This window comes from Oncorhynchus tshawytscha, linkage group LG14 (assembly GCF_018296145.1).
Source record: "Oncorhynchus tshawytscha isolate Ot180627B linkage group LG14, Otsh_v2.0, whole genome shotgun sequence".
Classification (NCBI taxonomy): Eukaryota; Metazoa; Chordata; class Actinopteri; order Salmoniformes; family Salmonidae; genus Oncorhynchus; species Oncorhynchus tshawytscha.
In genome coordinates this window covers 49,384,802-49,396,999 of record NC_056442.1, presented here as the reverse complement: position 1 = coordinate 49,396,999, position 12,198 = coordinate 49,384,802, and the positions used below count along the sequence as shown (strand labels likewise).

Here is a 12,198-nt window from a genome sequence, read left to right as displayed (position 1 = left end):
ACCCTTACACAGTGCACACACTCACACATACACACTCATGTACACTCATAGTAGTTTGTATGCACAAACACACGCACACTCATACACACCACAGACACACAGACATAAACTACATTTAATTTCAATAGAGCACAATGTTATAAGGGTGTCAGAAATCATGGCTGATTTAGAGGTGAGCTTCCATGTATGTGGTGGAAAAAGCTGGGTAATTGAGGGACAACCAGATCACTAGTACAGTCATAATGATTTGAGGAGAGAGACAACATAGAAATGCAATCCAGATCATATTTCTATGGATGACACTGGCATTGGCTCGGCATGTAGATTGTACATTGTACATTGTGTCATCAGTCTTAGAATGTAGCCCAACTCTACTCCTGAAAATTCTATTGTAGCTGACCCAACAATGCACAGTTTAGAATGCTGGAGTAATTCAACATTCCACCATTAAACCATATGGGACTTGTTTCAGGATCAAAAGTTGTATAGTTTAAATAGAATCCAAAAGCTTTGGTCAATCTGTCCAGATCATTACACAGTTTTGTGTGTGTGTGAGGGTGATCTAGTTGAGACAATTATAATAGCAGCCAAAAAGGAAAGCAATATGCCCAGACTGTGGATCCATTTCAAAATCCCTGTAGTGTACAGTTTGATGTCATAATCAACATCTCATTACCCGCATTATGACATCACACGGTCAATCCTTTATACACAGCAGCCCAACACCAACATTAAGAGACTTGTGTGTTGCATTGAGCATTGACAGCTGCTGACAACAGGACCATCATGGCTCCTCTCACTTCCCTGAGGGATTTCTTGGTCCTGTTCCTGGTCCTTATACCCCTGGGTGAAGTGTTCGCCAGCATCCCTAGGAAGACCGTACAATATGACAGTAAGCCATTATCTCTCTCCAGTGCCAGTTTACATCCTTGCATGTACAGAAATGCATCTTTTCCACTCAACTAAAGTTAGGCTTATATGGCAGCTTAGTCTAATGTTTTTTCTCAATATAAAGCATCATCTAATATGATCCAAAGCCATCCAAAAGGGTTCTTTGGCTGTCTCCCCATGGGAGAACCCTATGAAGAATCCTTGTACAACCCGCTGTGGAACGGGTTCTATCTGGAACACTAAAGGCTTCTTTAAAGGGTTCTCCCATGGGGAGACAGCCAAAGAACCCTTTCAGGTTCTAGATATCACCTCTTTTCTAAGAGTGTATTCTACATAATATTATTTGTAACAGCATTCCTAAAGACTATGTAAAAGCATTTAGGCCCATAAAAAGTATTTAAACAATATTAAAAAGTATTTAAACATAGAGAATTATGTCTCTATGTCGTGAACACAAATGTTTTATAAATGCTACATACAACCACTCTAAGTAAAGTGTTATCATATTGTTTTTCTGTTTAGATGCTAAGATTTTCAGAGAGAATGGCAGTTCAAACTATTCAACGATGACATTGAGAGAGGACCTGGGTGTCCTTTTCATTGGTGCTAGAGACGCTGTATACGCTCTGGACCTTGAGGACATCTCCTCGAAAAAGGCTGGGGTAAGGAACTCCGTCTAATCAAGGTCTTGTTTGTCAATACATCCATACAGTATTGTCTGGTCTCTAGAGTATTCCTGCTGTATGTTAATGGGAATCTGTATGTTGCTGCAGGTCTCAGAGCCTGCTGTATGTTAATGGGAATCTGTATGTTGCTGCAGGTCTCAGAGCCTGCTGTATGTTAATGGGAATCTGTCTGTTGCTGCAGGTCTCAGAGCCTGCTGTATGTTAATGGGTATCTGTCTGTTGCTGCAGGTCTCAGAGCCTGCTGTATGTTAATGGGTATCTGTCTGTTGCTGCAGGTCTCAGAGCCTGCTGTATGTTAATGGGTATCTGTCTGTTGCTGCAGGTCTCAGAGCCTGCTGTATGTTAATGGGAATCTGTCTGTTGCTGCAGGTCTCAGAGCCTGCTGTATGTTAATGGGAATCTGTCTGTTGCTGCAGGTCTCAGAGCCTGCTGTATGTTAATGGGAATCTGTCTGTTGCTGCAGGTCTCAGAGCCTGCTGTATGTTAATGGGAATCTGTCTGTTGCTGCAGGTCTCAGAGCCTGCTGTATGTTAATGGGAATCTGTCTGTTGCTGCAGGTCTCAGAGCCTGCTGTATGTTAATGGGAATCTGTCTGTTGCTGCAGGTCTCAGAGCCTGCTGTATGTTAATGGGAATCTGTATGTTGCTGCAGGTCTCAGAGCCTGCTGTATGTTAATGGGAATCTGTCTCTTGCTGCAGGTCTCAGAGCCTGCTGTATGTTAATGGGTATCTGTCTGTTGCTGCAGGTCTCAGAGCCTGCTGTATGTTAATGGGAATCTGTCTGTTGCTGCAGGTCTACTGGCAGGTCTCAGAGGAGCAGAACACGTCCTGCAAGAGCAAGGGAAAAGATTCAGTAAGTGGACTGATTGCATGATGGATCATCTCTCCTCTCAGAGAACTCTCTGAAGCAGTATACTGATAGAAACAAACCACATGATCCTATTCCAGATGGAATGTCAAAACTACATCAAGACACTTCAGACTCTCCATGATGGCAGGATGTTGGTGTGTGGGACCAACGCATACAACCCCACATGTGACTATATGGTGAGTATAACCTGGACAGGACATCTCACCTGTTGTTTCGCACTACATATCATGTAATTGTGGACCGTTGTCATATTCTGGTTGTTTACACTGAACTAACTGCAGACATATGTAGCACACCAAACCTCTGTCTGTCTGAGAGTCCCAACTACCTTTCAAAGTGATTACAGATCACAGCCTTAATGTACACCTCCACATCGCAACCAAACATGCATTGTGTTCTCCAACAGACCTACGCAAACGGAACGTTGACCCTGGAAGGGAAGAAGGAAGAGGGGCGAGGGAAAGTTCCCTTTGACCCCTTCCAGAGGTCAACCTCGGTCATGGTTGGTAAGTTCTGATATCTACAGTACCTCCCCACAAGGACGGAGTAGTAGAATTGTGCACCCACTATTATAAATAAAACAACTGTAAATAAAGTGTTGAAAAAAGTGGACCCACACTGAAAGTTGTGTTAGTGATGTAAAAGACATTACTGATTAACTTCATTCACTTCTTTACAGTCTTTATTATTTCAGTTCTGATGATTGTCATTGTTAACCATCAATCAGGGACAGAACTGTATTCAGCCACATCGGTCAACTTCCTGGGTACTGAGCAGGTGTTGCAGCGTCATTCCTCCCCGGCTATCAGGACCGAACACAGACAGTCCTGGCTTAACAGTAAGCTCCAACCCCTCTGTTTTAAATGTAGTACTCCCTGTCAACCACAGAATACTGTGACAATGTGTTGATGCATTTCTTGATGCGTAGCTAAACAGACACCTGAATGTGGACATTCCACAGAGAGATACAGACACCTGAATGTGGACATTCCACAGAGAGATACAGACACCTGAATGTGGACATTCCACAGAGAGATACAGACACCTGAATGTGGACATTCCACAGAGAGATACAGACACCTGAATGTGGACATTCCACAGAGAGATACAGACACATTTAAAATGTCTGACTTTATTCAATATGCTTTAAATAATGGATCCCAAGTCTGTGTTTTCAGTCTCTGTGAGAAAACCGAACTGTCTTTTTTCAGAGCCCTCCTTCGTACAGTTGGACGTCGTCCCCGAGAGCGTTAACAACCTCGATGGGGACGACGATAAAGTCTATATGTTCTTTAGTGAGGAGGCCATGGAGTTTGACCTGCCAGACCAGATCAGGGTATCTCGTGTGGCACGGGTCTGCAAGGTACTCTAATGCTCTTACATTTAAAGAACGTTCATGTCTGTTCTAGTGTTCTAATTCCCAATACTATGGTCGACACTGACACCTGTCTCCCTCTCTGTGGTTGGTGTGCAGGGGGATTTGGGTGGTCAGAGGACCTTACAGCAAAAGTGGACGTCCTACCTGAAGGCCCGTCTTGACTGCCCCGTGCCCCTGGAACCCAGCCTGCCAGCCATCATTCAGGATATCTTCCTCCTGAAAGACCAGGATTGGAGGAAGAGCGTGTTTTACGCTGTTTTCAGCCCGCAGACGTGAGTTCTACCATTTCTGTATTATTACAGTCCAGCAGAAATTCCATACGGTCAAATCTGTGAAATAATGATCAGTTGTAGGGATACTACTCAAATATGAACCTTCTATGAGAGAGATTCTGAAGTGGTGTTGGAATAATGAATGGTGTTTTGATGATTACAGAACCACATCGGATCTCTCCACTGTGTGTGCGTTCAGCGTGGCTGACATTGGGAAAGTCTTCTCTGAGGGTAGGTATATGACTCCGGTGACAATGGAGTCAGAAACAAGGTGGGTTACCCACACCGGAGAGGAGCCTGTCCCACGACCTGGAACGGTGAGTAATAACATGACTTATATAGGTGACTGAATTAAATGATCATTGATTAACTGTCAGACATTAATTATGCCATGTGACAGTGTTGTACCTATGTTCCTCTACAGTACACAATTATTGTCCAAAACACTTCATCAAATGTGGCAAATACGCTCATGCTGAGTCCCAAATGGTTTCCTATTCCCTACCGTACAAAGTGTACTACTTTTGAACCGGCTATTAGGAACACAGGCTTAGTTTCAAGAGTGCTTCTGTCATAATTATAGACCTACAGTATACAGTGGAGCAAAAAAGTATTTAGTCAGCCACCAATTGTGCAAGTTCTCCCACTTAAAAAAGATGAGAGAGGCCTGTAATTTTCAACATAGGTACACTTCAACTATGACAGACAAAATGAGAAGAAAAAAAGAGAAAAAATCCAGAAAAACACATTGTAGGATTTTTAATGAATTTATTTGCAAATTATGGCGGAAAATAAGTATTTGGTCACCTACAAACAAGCAAGATTTCTGTCTCTCACAGACCTGTAACTTCTTCTTTAAGAGTGCTTCTGTCATAATTATAGACCTATAGTATATGTGAAAGGTCTCATCAAGTCTCTTGTTGTGTTGTTGTTAAAGTGTATGACCAATGCTGTGCGGGACCTCGGGATTGAGCACTCGCTGGACCTCCCTGACAAGACCCTGCAGTTCGTTCGTGACCAGCCACTCTTGGAGGGAGCAGTGCCTCCGCTGACCGGGGGTCCACTGCTGCTGCAGAGGGGAGCCAAGTTGTCGGTGATTGTTGTGGACAGAGTCATGGCCGAGGATGGAGAAATCCACCACGTTATGTTTATTGGAACAGGTACTGACTATTCACAGCCTTTATCATCCAAATTCACACTGTTCTGTGCTTGTGGCAGTGATTATTACTGTCTATATATGTATTCATGTACTGTGTGTATATTTGAGAATTTTTTTCTGACAAAGAACATCAATCAATGTCAGTGTTGGCTCTAGAGAGTAACTGTCGTGTCCTGCTCCCTGACAGAGGAGGGCACGGTGCAGAAGGCTGTGCAGTACGCTGCTGGTGACACCGTCATTATCCAAGAGACCCAGGTGTTCCAGACTCTGGAGCCAATCAAAGTGCTGCGTCTCTCCTCTGGCACGGTAACACATTTAGTGCAAAACGTTATGAGTATATTTTTTTATTTAACTAGACAAGCCAGTTATTTACAATGACAGCCTACCGGGGAACAGCGGGTTAACTGCCTTGTTCAGGGGCAGAACGACAGATTTTTACCTTGTCAGCTCGGGGATTCCATCTTGCAACATTTCGGTTACTAGTCCAACACTCTAACCACTAGGCTACCTGCTTGTTCAAGATGAATAGCACCAGGTCATCCAATGAGAAGCTAACACTGGTGGTTTTAGTAGTCAGTGTGTGTTTTTCTCTAGGGACAGCTCTATGCAGGCTCAGGGTCTGGAGTGGTCCAGATTCCAGTTAGGGACTGTGGTCGGTATGGGTCCTGTCTGGACTGTATCCTGGCCAGAGATCCCTACTGTGCCTGGGACACCACCTTAGCAGCCTGCTCATCTGTCCTCAACTTACCCACTGGCTCCAGGTAGGATCCTGCTCAACTCTACAACACTCTCACTCTAGAATAACCACTGTCTGCATGTACTATTGGAACAAATATGATTTCAGATGTCCTTCGAATAACAGTAGCTCTTTATCTTTCAGGAACATGTACCAAAGCCTTAAACATGCGGATGCCTCGATGTGCCCCCGACCAGGTAGGTTTATCTCTCAACTAGTGAAATACTGTGATGTATCAACATGAAGTAGGCTACATGCCAAGTTAAGGACATTCAGTGACCCCCCCCCATTGTGTTATTTTCAGTCCCTATGAAGCCACTTACATTACCATTTAATGTTGGGAGCTCCATCCACCTGCCGTGCCAACCAGCATCCAACCTGGCACAGGTGAGCTGGCACTTTGCTAAGCAGCCCCTCCAGCTGAGAGACAGGTACCAGATGTTGAGCCAGGACTTGTTGATAGTGAGTGCCCTAGCTTCAGACGCTGGTCGGTACACCTGCCAGAGTCTGGAGGAGGTCAAAGGTCGACTCTATACCAGGACAGAGGCTGCCTACATCCTGCAGCCCACAAAGACTCTACTGGTCCTGCAGTTATCTGTGGCTCTGCTGTCTGTGCTGCTGGGGGTTGTGGTCCTCTGGAGTGTCAGGGGACACGTCAGACTCAGGGCCAGAATTCACCCAGCAGAACCCGGCCAGAACAACAACAACAACTGGAGAACAGATCCTGGTTGTGTCCCTGGGTCTGAAGTGAACAACAATCACACCATCATCACCATTGAGGACATGGAGGATAATCAGACAGCGAGGGTATCTGTTGCTCTTCTGTCCATGATTCTGGGGTCTCTGATGCTCTGGAACATCAGCAGAGACCAGTTGAGCCACAGAGTCTTCAGGATGGAGGAGGGGCTCCAGGACCACATGTCACCAGTTAACAGCTCATCTGACACAGTTATCCACATGGGTGACATCTGAGCTGGGACTAATAACTGAGACTAGGGGTGCGTTCAATTCGATTCAACGTTTGCTATGTTGCGTGACGGTTTGTACTGAACGACACGTTTCCCCAAAACGGTGCTCACCATTCTTAGACAGCCTTTGAGGTATGTTTGCTCCCATTTTGGTGGGTGTGACGAACAGTGGCCTGTTCAATAAGGGTGTGACTATTTGTGCTACGCACTAAACATGCGTAGCACACACCATACAATCTCCCTCTGGGCCTCAATAATCACACCGTTTTTCAGCGGGTTGTTCAGTACAGTAGCGTTTCCATTTGAATTAAATGTTGAACCCCATTCTGTCGTACTGACAGCACCCCTAGAATCACCAGCACCATTCTTTACTCATTGTTTTCCACTTAAGATCCTTGTGTTGAATGTATTTTGTGTTTTTATGTTTGTATAAATATTATATATTGCAAATATGATGTATCTTTTTCGTGTTTTTCTATATTATTAAATGATTAGATCTTATATCAAATCACAGATACCTGTATTTAGAGTCAGTCTCCATCAATCTATTAGTCAGAGTCAGTCTCCACCAATCTAGTAGTCTGTCAGTCTCTACCAATCTATTAGTCAGAGTCAGTCTCCGCCAATCTATTAGTCAGAGTCAGTCTCCACCAATCTATTAGTCAGAGTCAGTCTCTACCAATCTATTAGTCAGAGTCAGTCTCCACCAATCTAGTAGTCTGTCAGTCTCTACCAATCTATTAGTCAGAGTCAGAGTCTAGTAGTCAGTCAGTCTCAAATCTATTAGTCAGAGTCTGTCTCCACCAATCTATTAGTCAGAGTCAGTCAATTTAGCCTCAAATCTATTAGTCAGTTGGAGTAAAAGTGCTCCATGTAAAAAAGCAGAACATGAGAACATATGAAAGCTCTAATATACCTGGGTAAGATGTTTTAGGTTGAGGTTATTATAGGAATTATAGGACTATTTCTCTCTATACCATTTGTATTTCATATACCTTTGACTCAGTCTCCACCAATCTATTAGTCAGAGTCAGTCTCTACCAATCTATTAGTCAGAGTAAGTCTCCACCAATCTATTAGTCATTGTCAGTCTCTACCAATCTATTAGTCAGAGTCAGTCTCCAATCTATTAGTCAGTCAGTCTCCAATCTATTAGTCAGAGTCAGTCTCCAATCTATTAGTCAGAGTCAGTCTCTACCAATCTATTAGTCAGAGTCAGCCTCCACCAATCTATTAGTCAGAGTCAGTCTCTACCAATCTATTAGTCAGAGTCAGTCTCTACCAATCTATTAGTCAGAGTCAGTCTCCACCAACCTATTAGTCAGAGTCAGTCTCTACCAATCTATTAGTCAGTCTCCACCAATCTATTAGTCAGAGTCTGTCTCCACCAATCTATTAGTCAGAGTCAGTCTCCACCAATCTATTAGTCAGAGTCAGTCTCTACCAATCTATTAGTCAGTCTCCACCAATCTATTAGTCAGAGTAAGTCTCCACCAATCTATTAGTCATTGTCAGTCTCTACCAATCTATTAGTCAGAGTCAGTCTCCAATCTATTAGTCAGTCAGTCTCCAATCTATTAGTCAGAGTCAGTCTCCAATCTATTAGTCAGAGTCAGCCTCCACCAATCTATTAGTCAGAGTCCGTCTCTACCAATCTATTAGTCAGAGTCAGTCTCTACCAGGGCTCTCCAACCTTGTTCCTGTTATGATACCGTCCTGTAGATGTTCCCTCGAACCCTAAGCTAGAACACCTGGGTTAGATTAGTTACCACTGGGGTTGGAGAGAGAAACATAGAGAAGGGTATCTCTCCAGGAACAGGGTTGGAGAGAGAAACATAGAGAAGGGTATCTCTCCAGGAACAGGGTTGGAGAGAGAAGCATAGAGAAGGGTATCTCTCCAGGAACAGGGTTGGAGAGAGAAGCATAGAGAAGGGTATCTCTCCAGGAACAGGGTTGGAGAACCTTGGTGTCCACCAGTATAATAGTAGCATAACAGTAGCTCAGAGTCAGAGCCAAGCCAGTGAAACGGACTCTTTTAGTCTCTTCCGTGAGTTTGTGTGTGTTGTGTGTGTGTTTTAAAGAGGTGTGTGTGTGTGTCAGATGGGAATCTATGATAAAGACTTTCCTCTGTATCATCAGCCTTGCATCAGGCAGCACAGCAGGGAAACCTTACAGGAGCACAGCCTGTGCAGCCTGTTCGTGTGTGTGTGTGTCTCTCTGTCTCTGTGTGTGTGTGTGTGTGTGTGTGTGTGTGTGTGTGTGTGTGTGTGTGTGTCTGTGTGTGTGTGTCTCTCTCTCGGTGTGTGTGTCTCTCTCTCTCTGTGTGTGTCTCTCTCTCTCTGTGTGTGTGTCTCTGTGTGTGTGTCTCTCTCTGTGCATGTGTGTGTCTGTATGTGTGTGTCTCTCTGTGTGTGTGTGGTCTGTGTGTGTCTGTACGTGTGTCTCTGTGCGTGTGTGTGTCTCTGTACATGTGTGTGTGTGTCTCTGTGCGTGTGTGTGTGTTCCTGTGCGTGTGTGTGTGTCCTGTCCTCCCTCCTCTTCTCACACCTTATTGAATGAATGTGTATGTGTGTGTGTGTAAGAGGTGTCCTGGCAGCGTGTCTTTGTGTCTCCACACTGCGGAAGGGGTTATGAGTCCTTGGTGCCTGTTTCTACATTGATTTACCTTGACGTACTGTGTGTGACCATGAGAGTTCTCTCTCGGACACTAACTGGCTTAATTAAGAGAAATTAAAGCTGAAACACTGATTGAGCTAAACTAACCAGCTGGGGAGAGAGGAGAGAGAGTTAGAGAGAGAAAGAGAGAGAGTTAGAGAGAGCAGGAGAGAGAATTAGTTAGAGAGAGCAGGAGAGAGAAAGAGAGCAGGAAAGAGAGAGCAGGAGAGAGAGAGAGCAGGAGAGAGAAAGAGAGGAGACAGAGAGAGTTGGAGAGAGAGAGAGATGTGGAAGAAAATAATGGCCGGGGTTAGAGGTCATGCTCAGGCCTTGTTGGAAGAGGGTGGTGTACTTCAGGGCGAGGAATGATGACATCACTCTAGGGAGGAGGGTGAGGATGACTCATCTTCATCGCTCTCTCCATTAGCTCCTCTCTCCTGGCCTCAAACACACCAACACACACAGACAGATGCACACACACACAGACAGACAGACAGACACACAGAGAGAGAGACACAGACGCACACACAGAGAGAGAGACACACACAGACACACACACAGAGAGAGAGAGACATATACACACACACAGAGACACACACAGAGACACACACACACAGACACCTGCACTCTTAGGATTGCAGTCTTCCATAACAGGACTTCAGCTTCCTGTTTTGCCTGTCCTTTTCCAACTTCCTGTGGTCGTGTCCAGGAGGGGTGTTTGTTGATTGCCCTGCCCCCCCTACCTTTCTGTCTGCGTCTTTGAATCTTTTTCTCTCTCTCTCTGTCTGTCTTTCTCTCCTTTTCTTTAAAACGCAGACACACACAGAGGTATGGAGCCATGAGATAGGTAAGGAAAGGTAAAGGTTATTCTGTGATTAAACACACGGCTAAACAATGACGTGACCTTTTGCTGCTGTCCATCCTTAGGAGCACCCCCCCCCCACACACACACACACACACATTTCTCTCTAACTCAGACAACCATTTTATCTCCTAGTTCAGGAAACATGACTCACAGCCAAAGACCTCATCCTCCATGAGAAGTGAAGGAACTGGAATGGTGTCAGCAAAGCTCCTTTCAGCCCATAGGGGTGTTACTGCTAAGTGCAATGCATAACCAGTCTAAGGTTAGGACTGAGACTAGGGTTAGGACTGAGACTAGGGTTAGGACTGAGACTAGGGTTAGGACTGAGACTAGGGTTTGGGTTGAGGTTAGGGTTGAGACTAGGGTTAGGACTGAGACTAGGGTTAGGGTTGAGGTTAGGGTTGAGACTAGGGTTCGGACTGAGACTAGGGTTAGGACTGAGGTTAGGACTGAGACTAGGGTTGAGGTTAGGATTTGAGATTAGGTTTGAGGTTAGGGTTGAGGTTAGGTTTGAGGTTAGGGTTGAGACTAGGGTTAGGACTGAGACTAGGGTTAGGGTTGAGGTTAGGGTTGAGACTAGGGTTCGGACTGAGACTAGGGTTAGGGTTGAGGTTAGGGTTGAGGTTAGGGTTAGGACTGAGGTTAGGGTTAGGACTGAGGTTAGGGTTGAGGTTAGAGTTGAGGTTAGGGTTGAGGTTAGGGTTGAGACTAGGGTTAGGGTTGAGGTTAGGTTTGAGACTAGGGTTAGGGTTGAGGTTAGGTTTGAGGTTATGGTTGAGACTAGGGTTAGGACTGTTAGGTTTGAGGTTAGGTTTGAGGTTAGGTTTGAGGTTAGGTTTGAGGTTAGGGTTGAGGTTAGGTTTGAGGTTAGGGTTGAGGTTAGTTTTGAGGTTAGGGTTGAGACTAGGGTTAGGACTGAGGTTAGGTTTGACGTTAGGTTTGAGGTTAGGTTTGAGGTTAGGGTTGAGACTAGGGTTAGGTTTGAGGTTAGTTTTGAGGTTAGGTTTGAGGTTAGATTTGAGGTTAGGTTTGAGGTTAGGTTTGAGACTAGGGTTAGGTTTGAGGTTAGGGTTGAGACTAGGGTTAGGGTTGAGACTAGGGTTAGGCTTGAGGTTAGGGTTAAGACTAGGTTAGGGTTGAGACTAGGGTTAGGACTGAGACGAGGGTTAGGGTTGAGACCAGGGTTAGTGTTGAGACTAGGGTTAGGCTTGAGGTTAGGTTTGAGGTTAGGGTTGAGACTAGGGTTAGGGTTGAGACTAGGGTTAGGGTTGAGGTTAGGGTTGAGACAAGGGTTAGGGTTGGGACTAGAGTTAAGGTTGAGACTATGGTTAGGGTTGAGACTAGGGTTAGGTTTGAGGTTAGGTTTGAGGTTAGGGTTGAGACTAGGGTTAGGGTTGAGACTAGGGTTAGGATTGAGACTAGGGTTAGGTTTGAGACTAGGGTTAGGGTTGAGACTAGGGTTGGGATTGAGACTAGGGTTGAGACTAGGGACTAGGTGAGTAGGGTTGGGACTAGGGTTAGGCTGAGACTAGGGTTAGGGTTGAGACTAGGGTTAGGACTGAGACTAGGGTTAGGGTTGAGACTAGGTTAGGTTTGAGGTTAGGGTTGAGATTCTCCCAAACTTCTCTGCAGATCCTCTCAAACTCTGTCAGGTTGGATGGGGAGTTTCGCTGCACAGCTATTTTCAGGTCTCACCAGAGATGTTGGATCAGGTTCTA

General features: G+C 45.0%; 1 protein-coding gene across 1 annotated transcript; it reads left to right on the top strand.

Moving 5' to 3' along the window:
* The first annotated feature begins 1,457 nt into the window (after positions 1 to 1,457).
* On the top strand, positions 1,458 to 7,489 carry LOC112238104 (semaphorin-4E-like). The gene is made up of 12 exons (XM_024406698.2): positions 1,458 to 1,553; positions 2,370 to 2,429; positions 2,525 to 2,623; positions 2,854 to 2,953; positions 3,175 to 3,285; positions 3,659 to 3,810; positions 3,922 to 4,097; positions 4,261 to 4,414; positions 5,035 to 5,257; positions 5,444 to 6,017; positions 6,137 to 6,189; positions 6,297 to 7,489. The coding sequence occupies exons 1-10, from the start codon at positions 1,458 to 1,460 to the stop codon at positions 5,632 to 5,634; spliced, it is 1,362 nt and encodes a 453-aa protein (XP_024262466.1). The 3' UTR covers positions 5,635 to 6,017; positions 6,137 to 6,189; positions 6,297 to 7,489.
* The last annotated feature ends 4,709 nt before the right edge of the window (positions 7,490 to 12,198 follow it).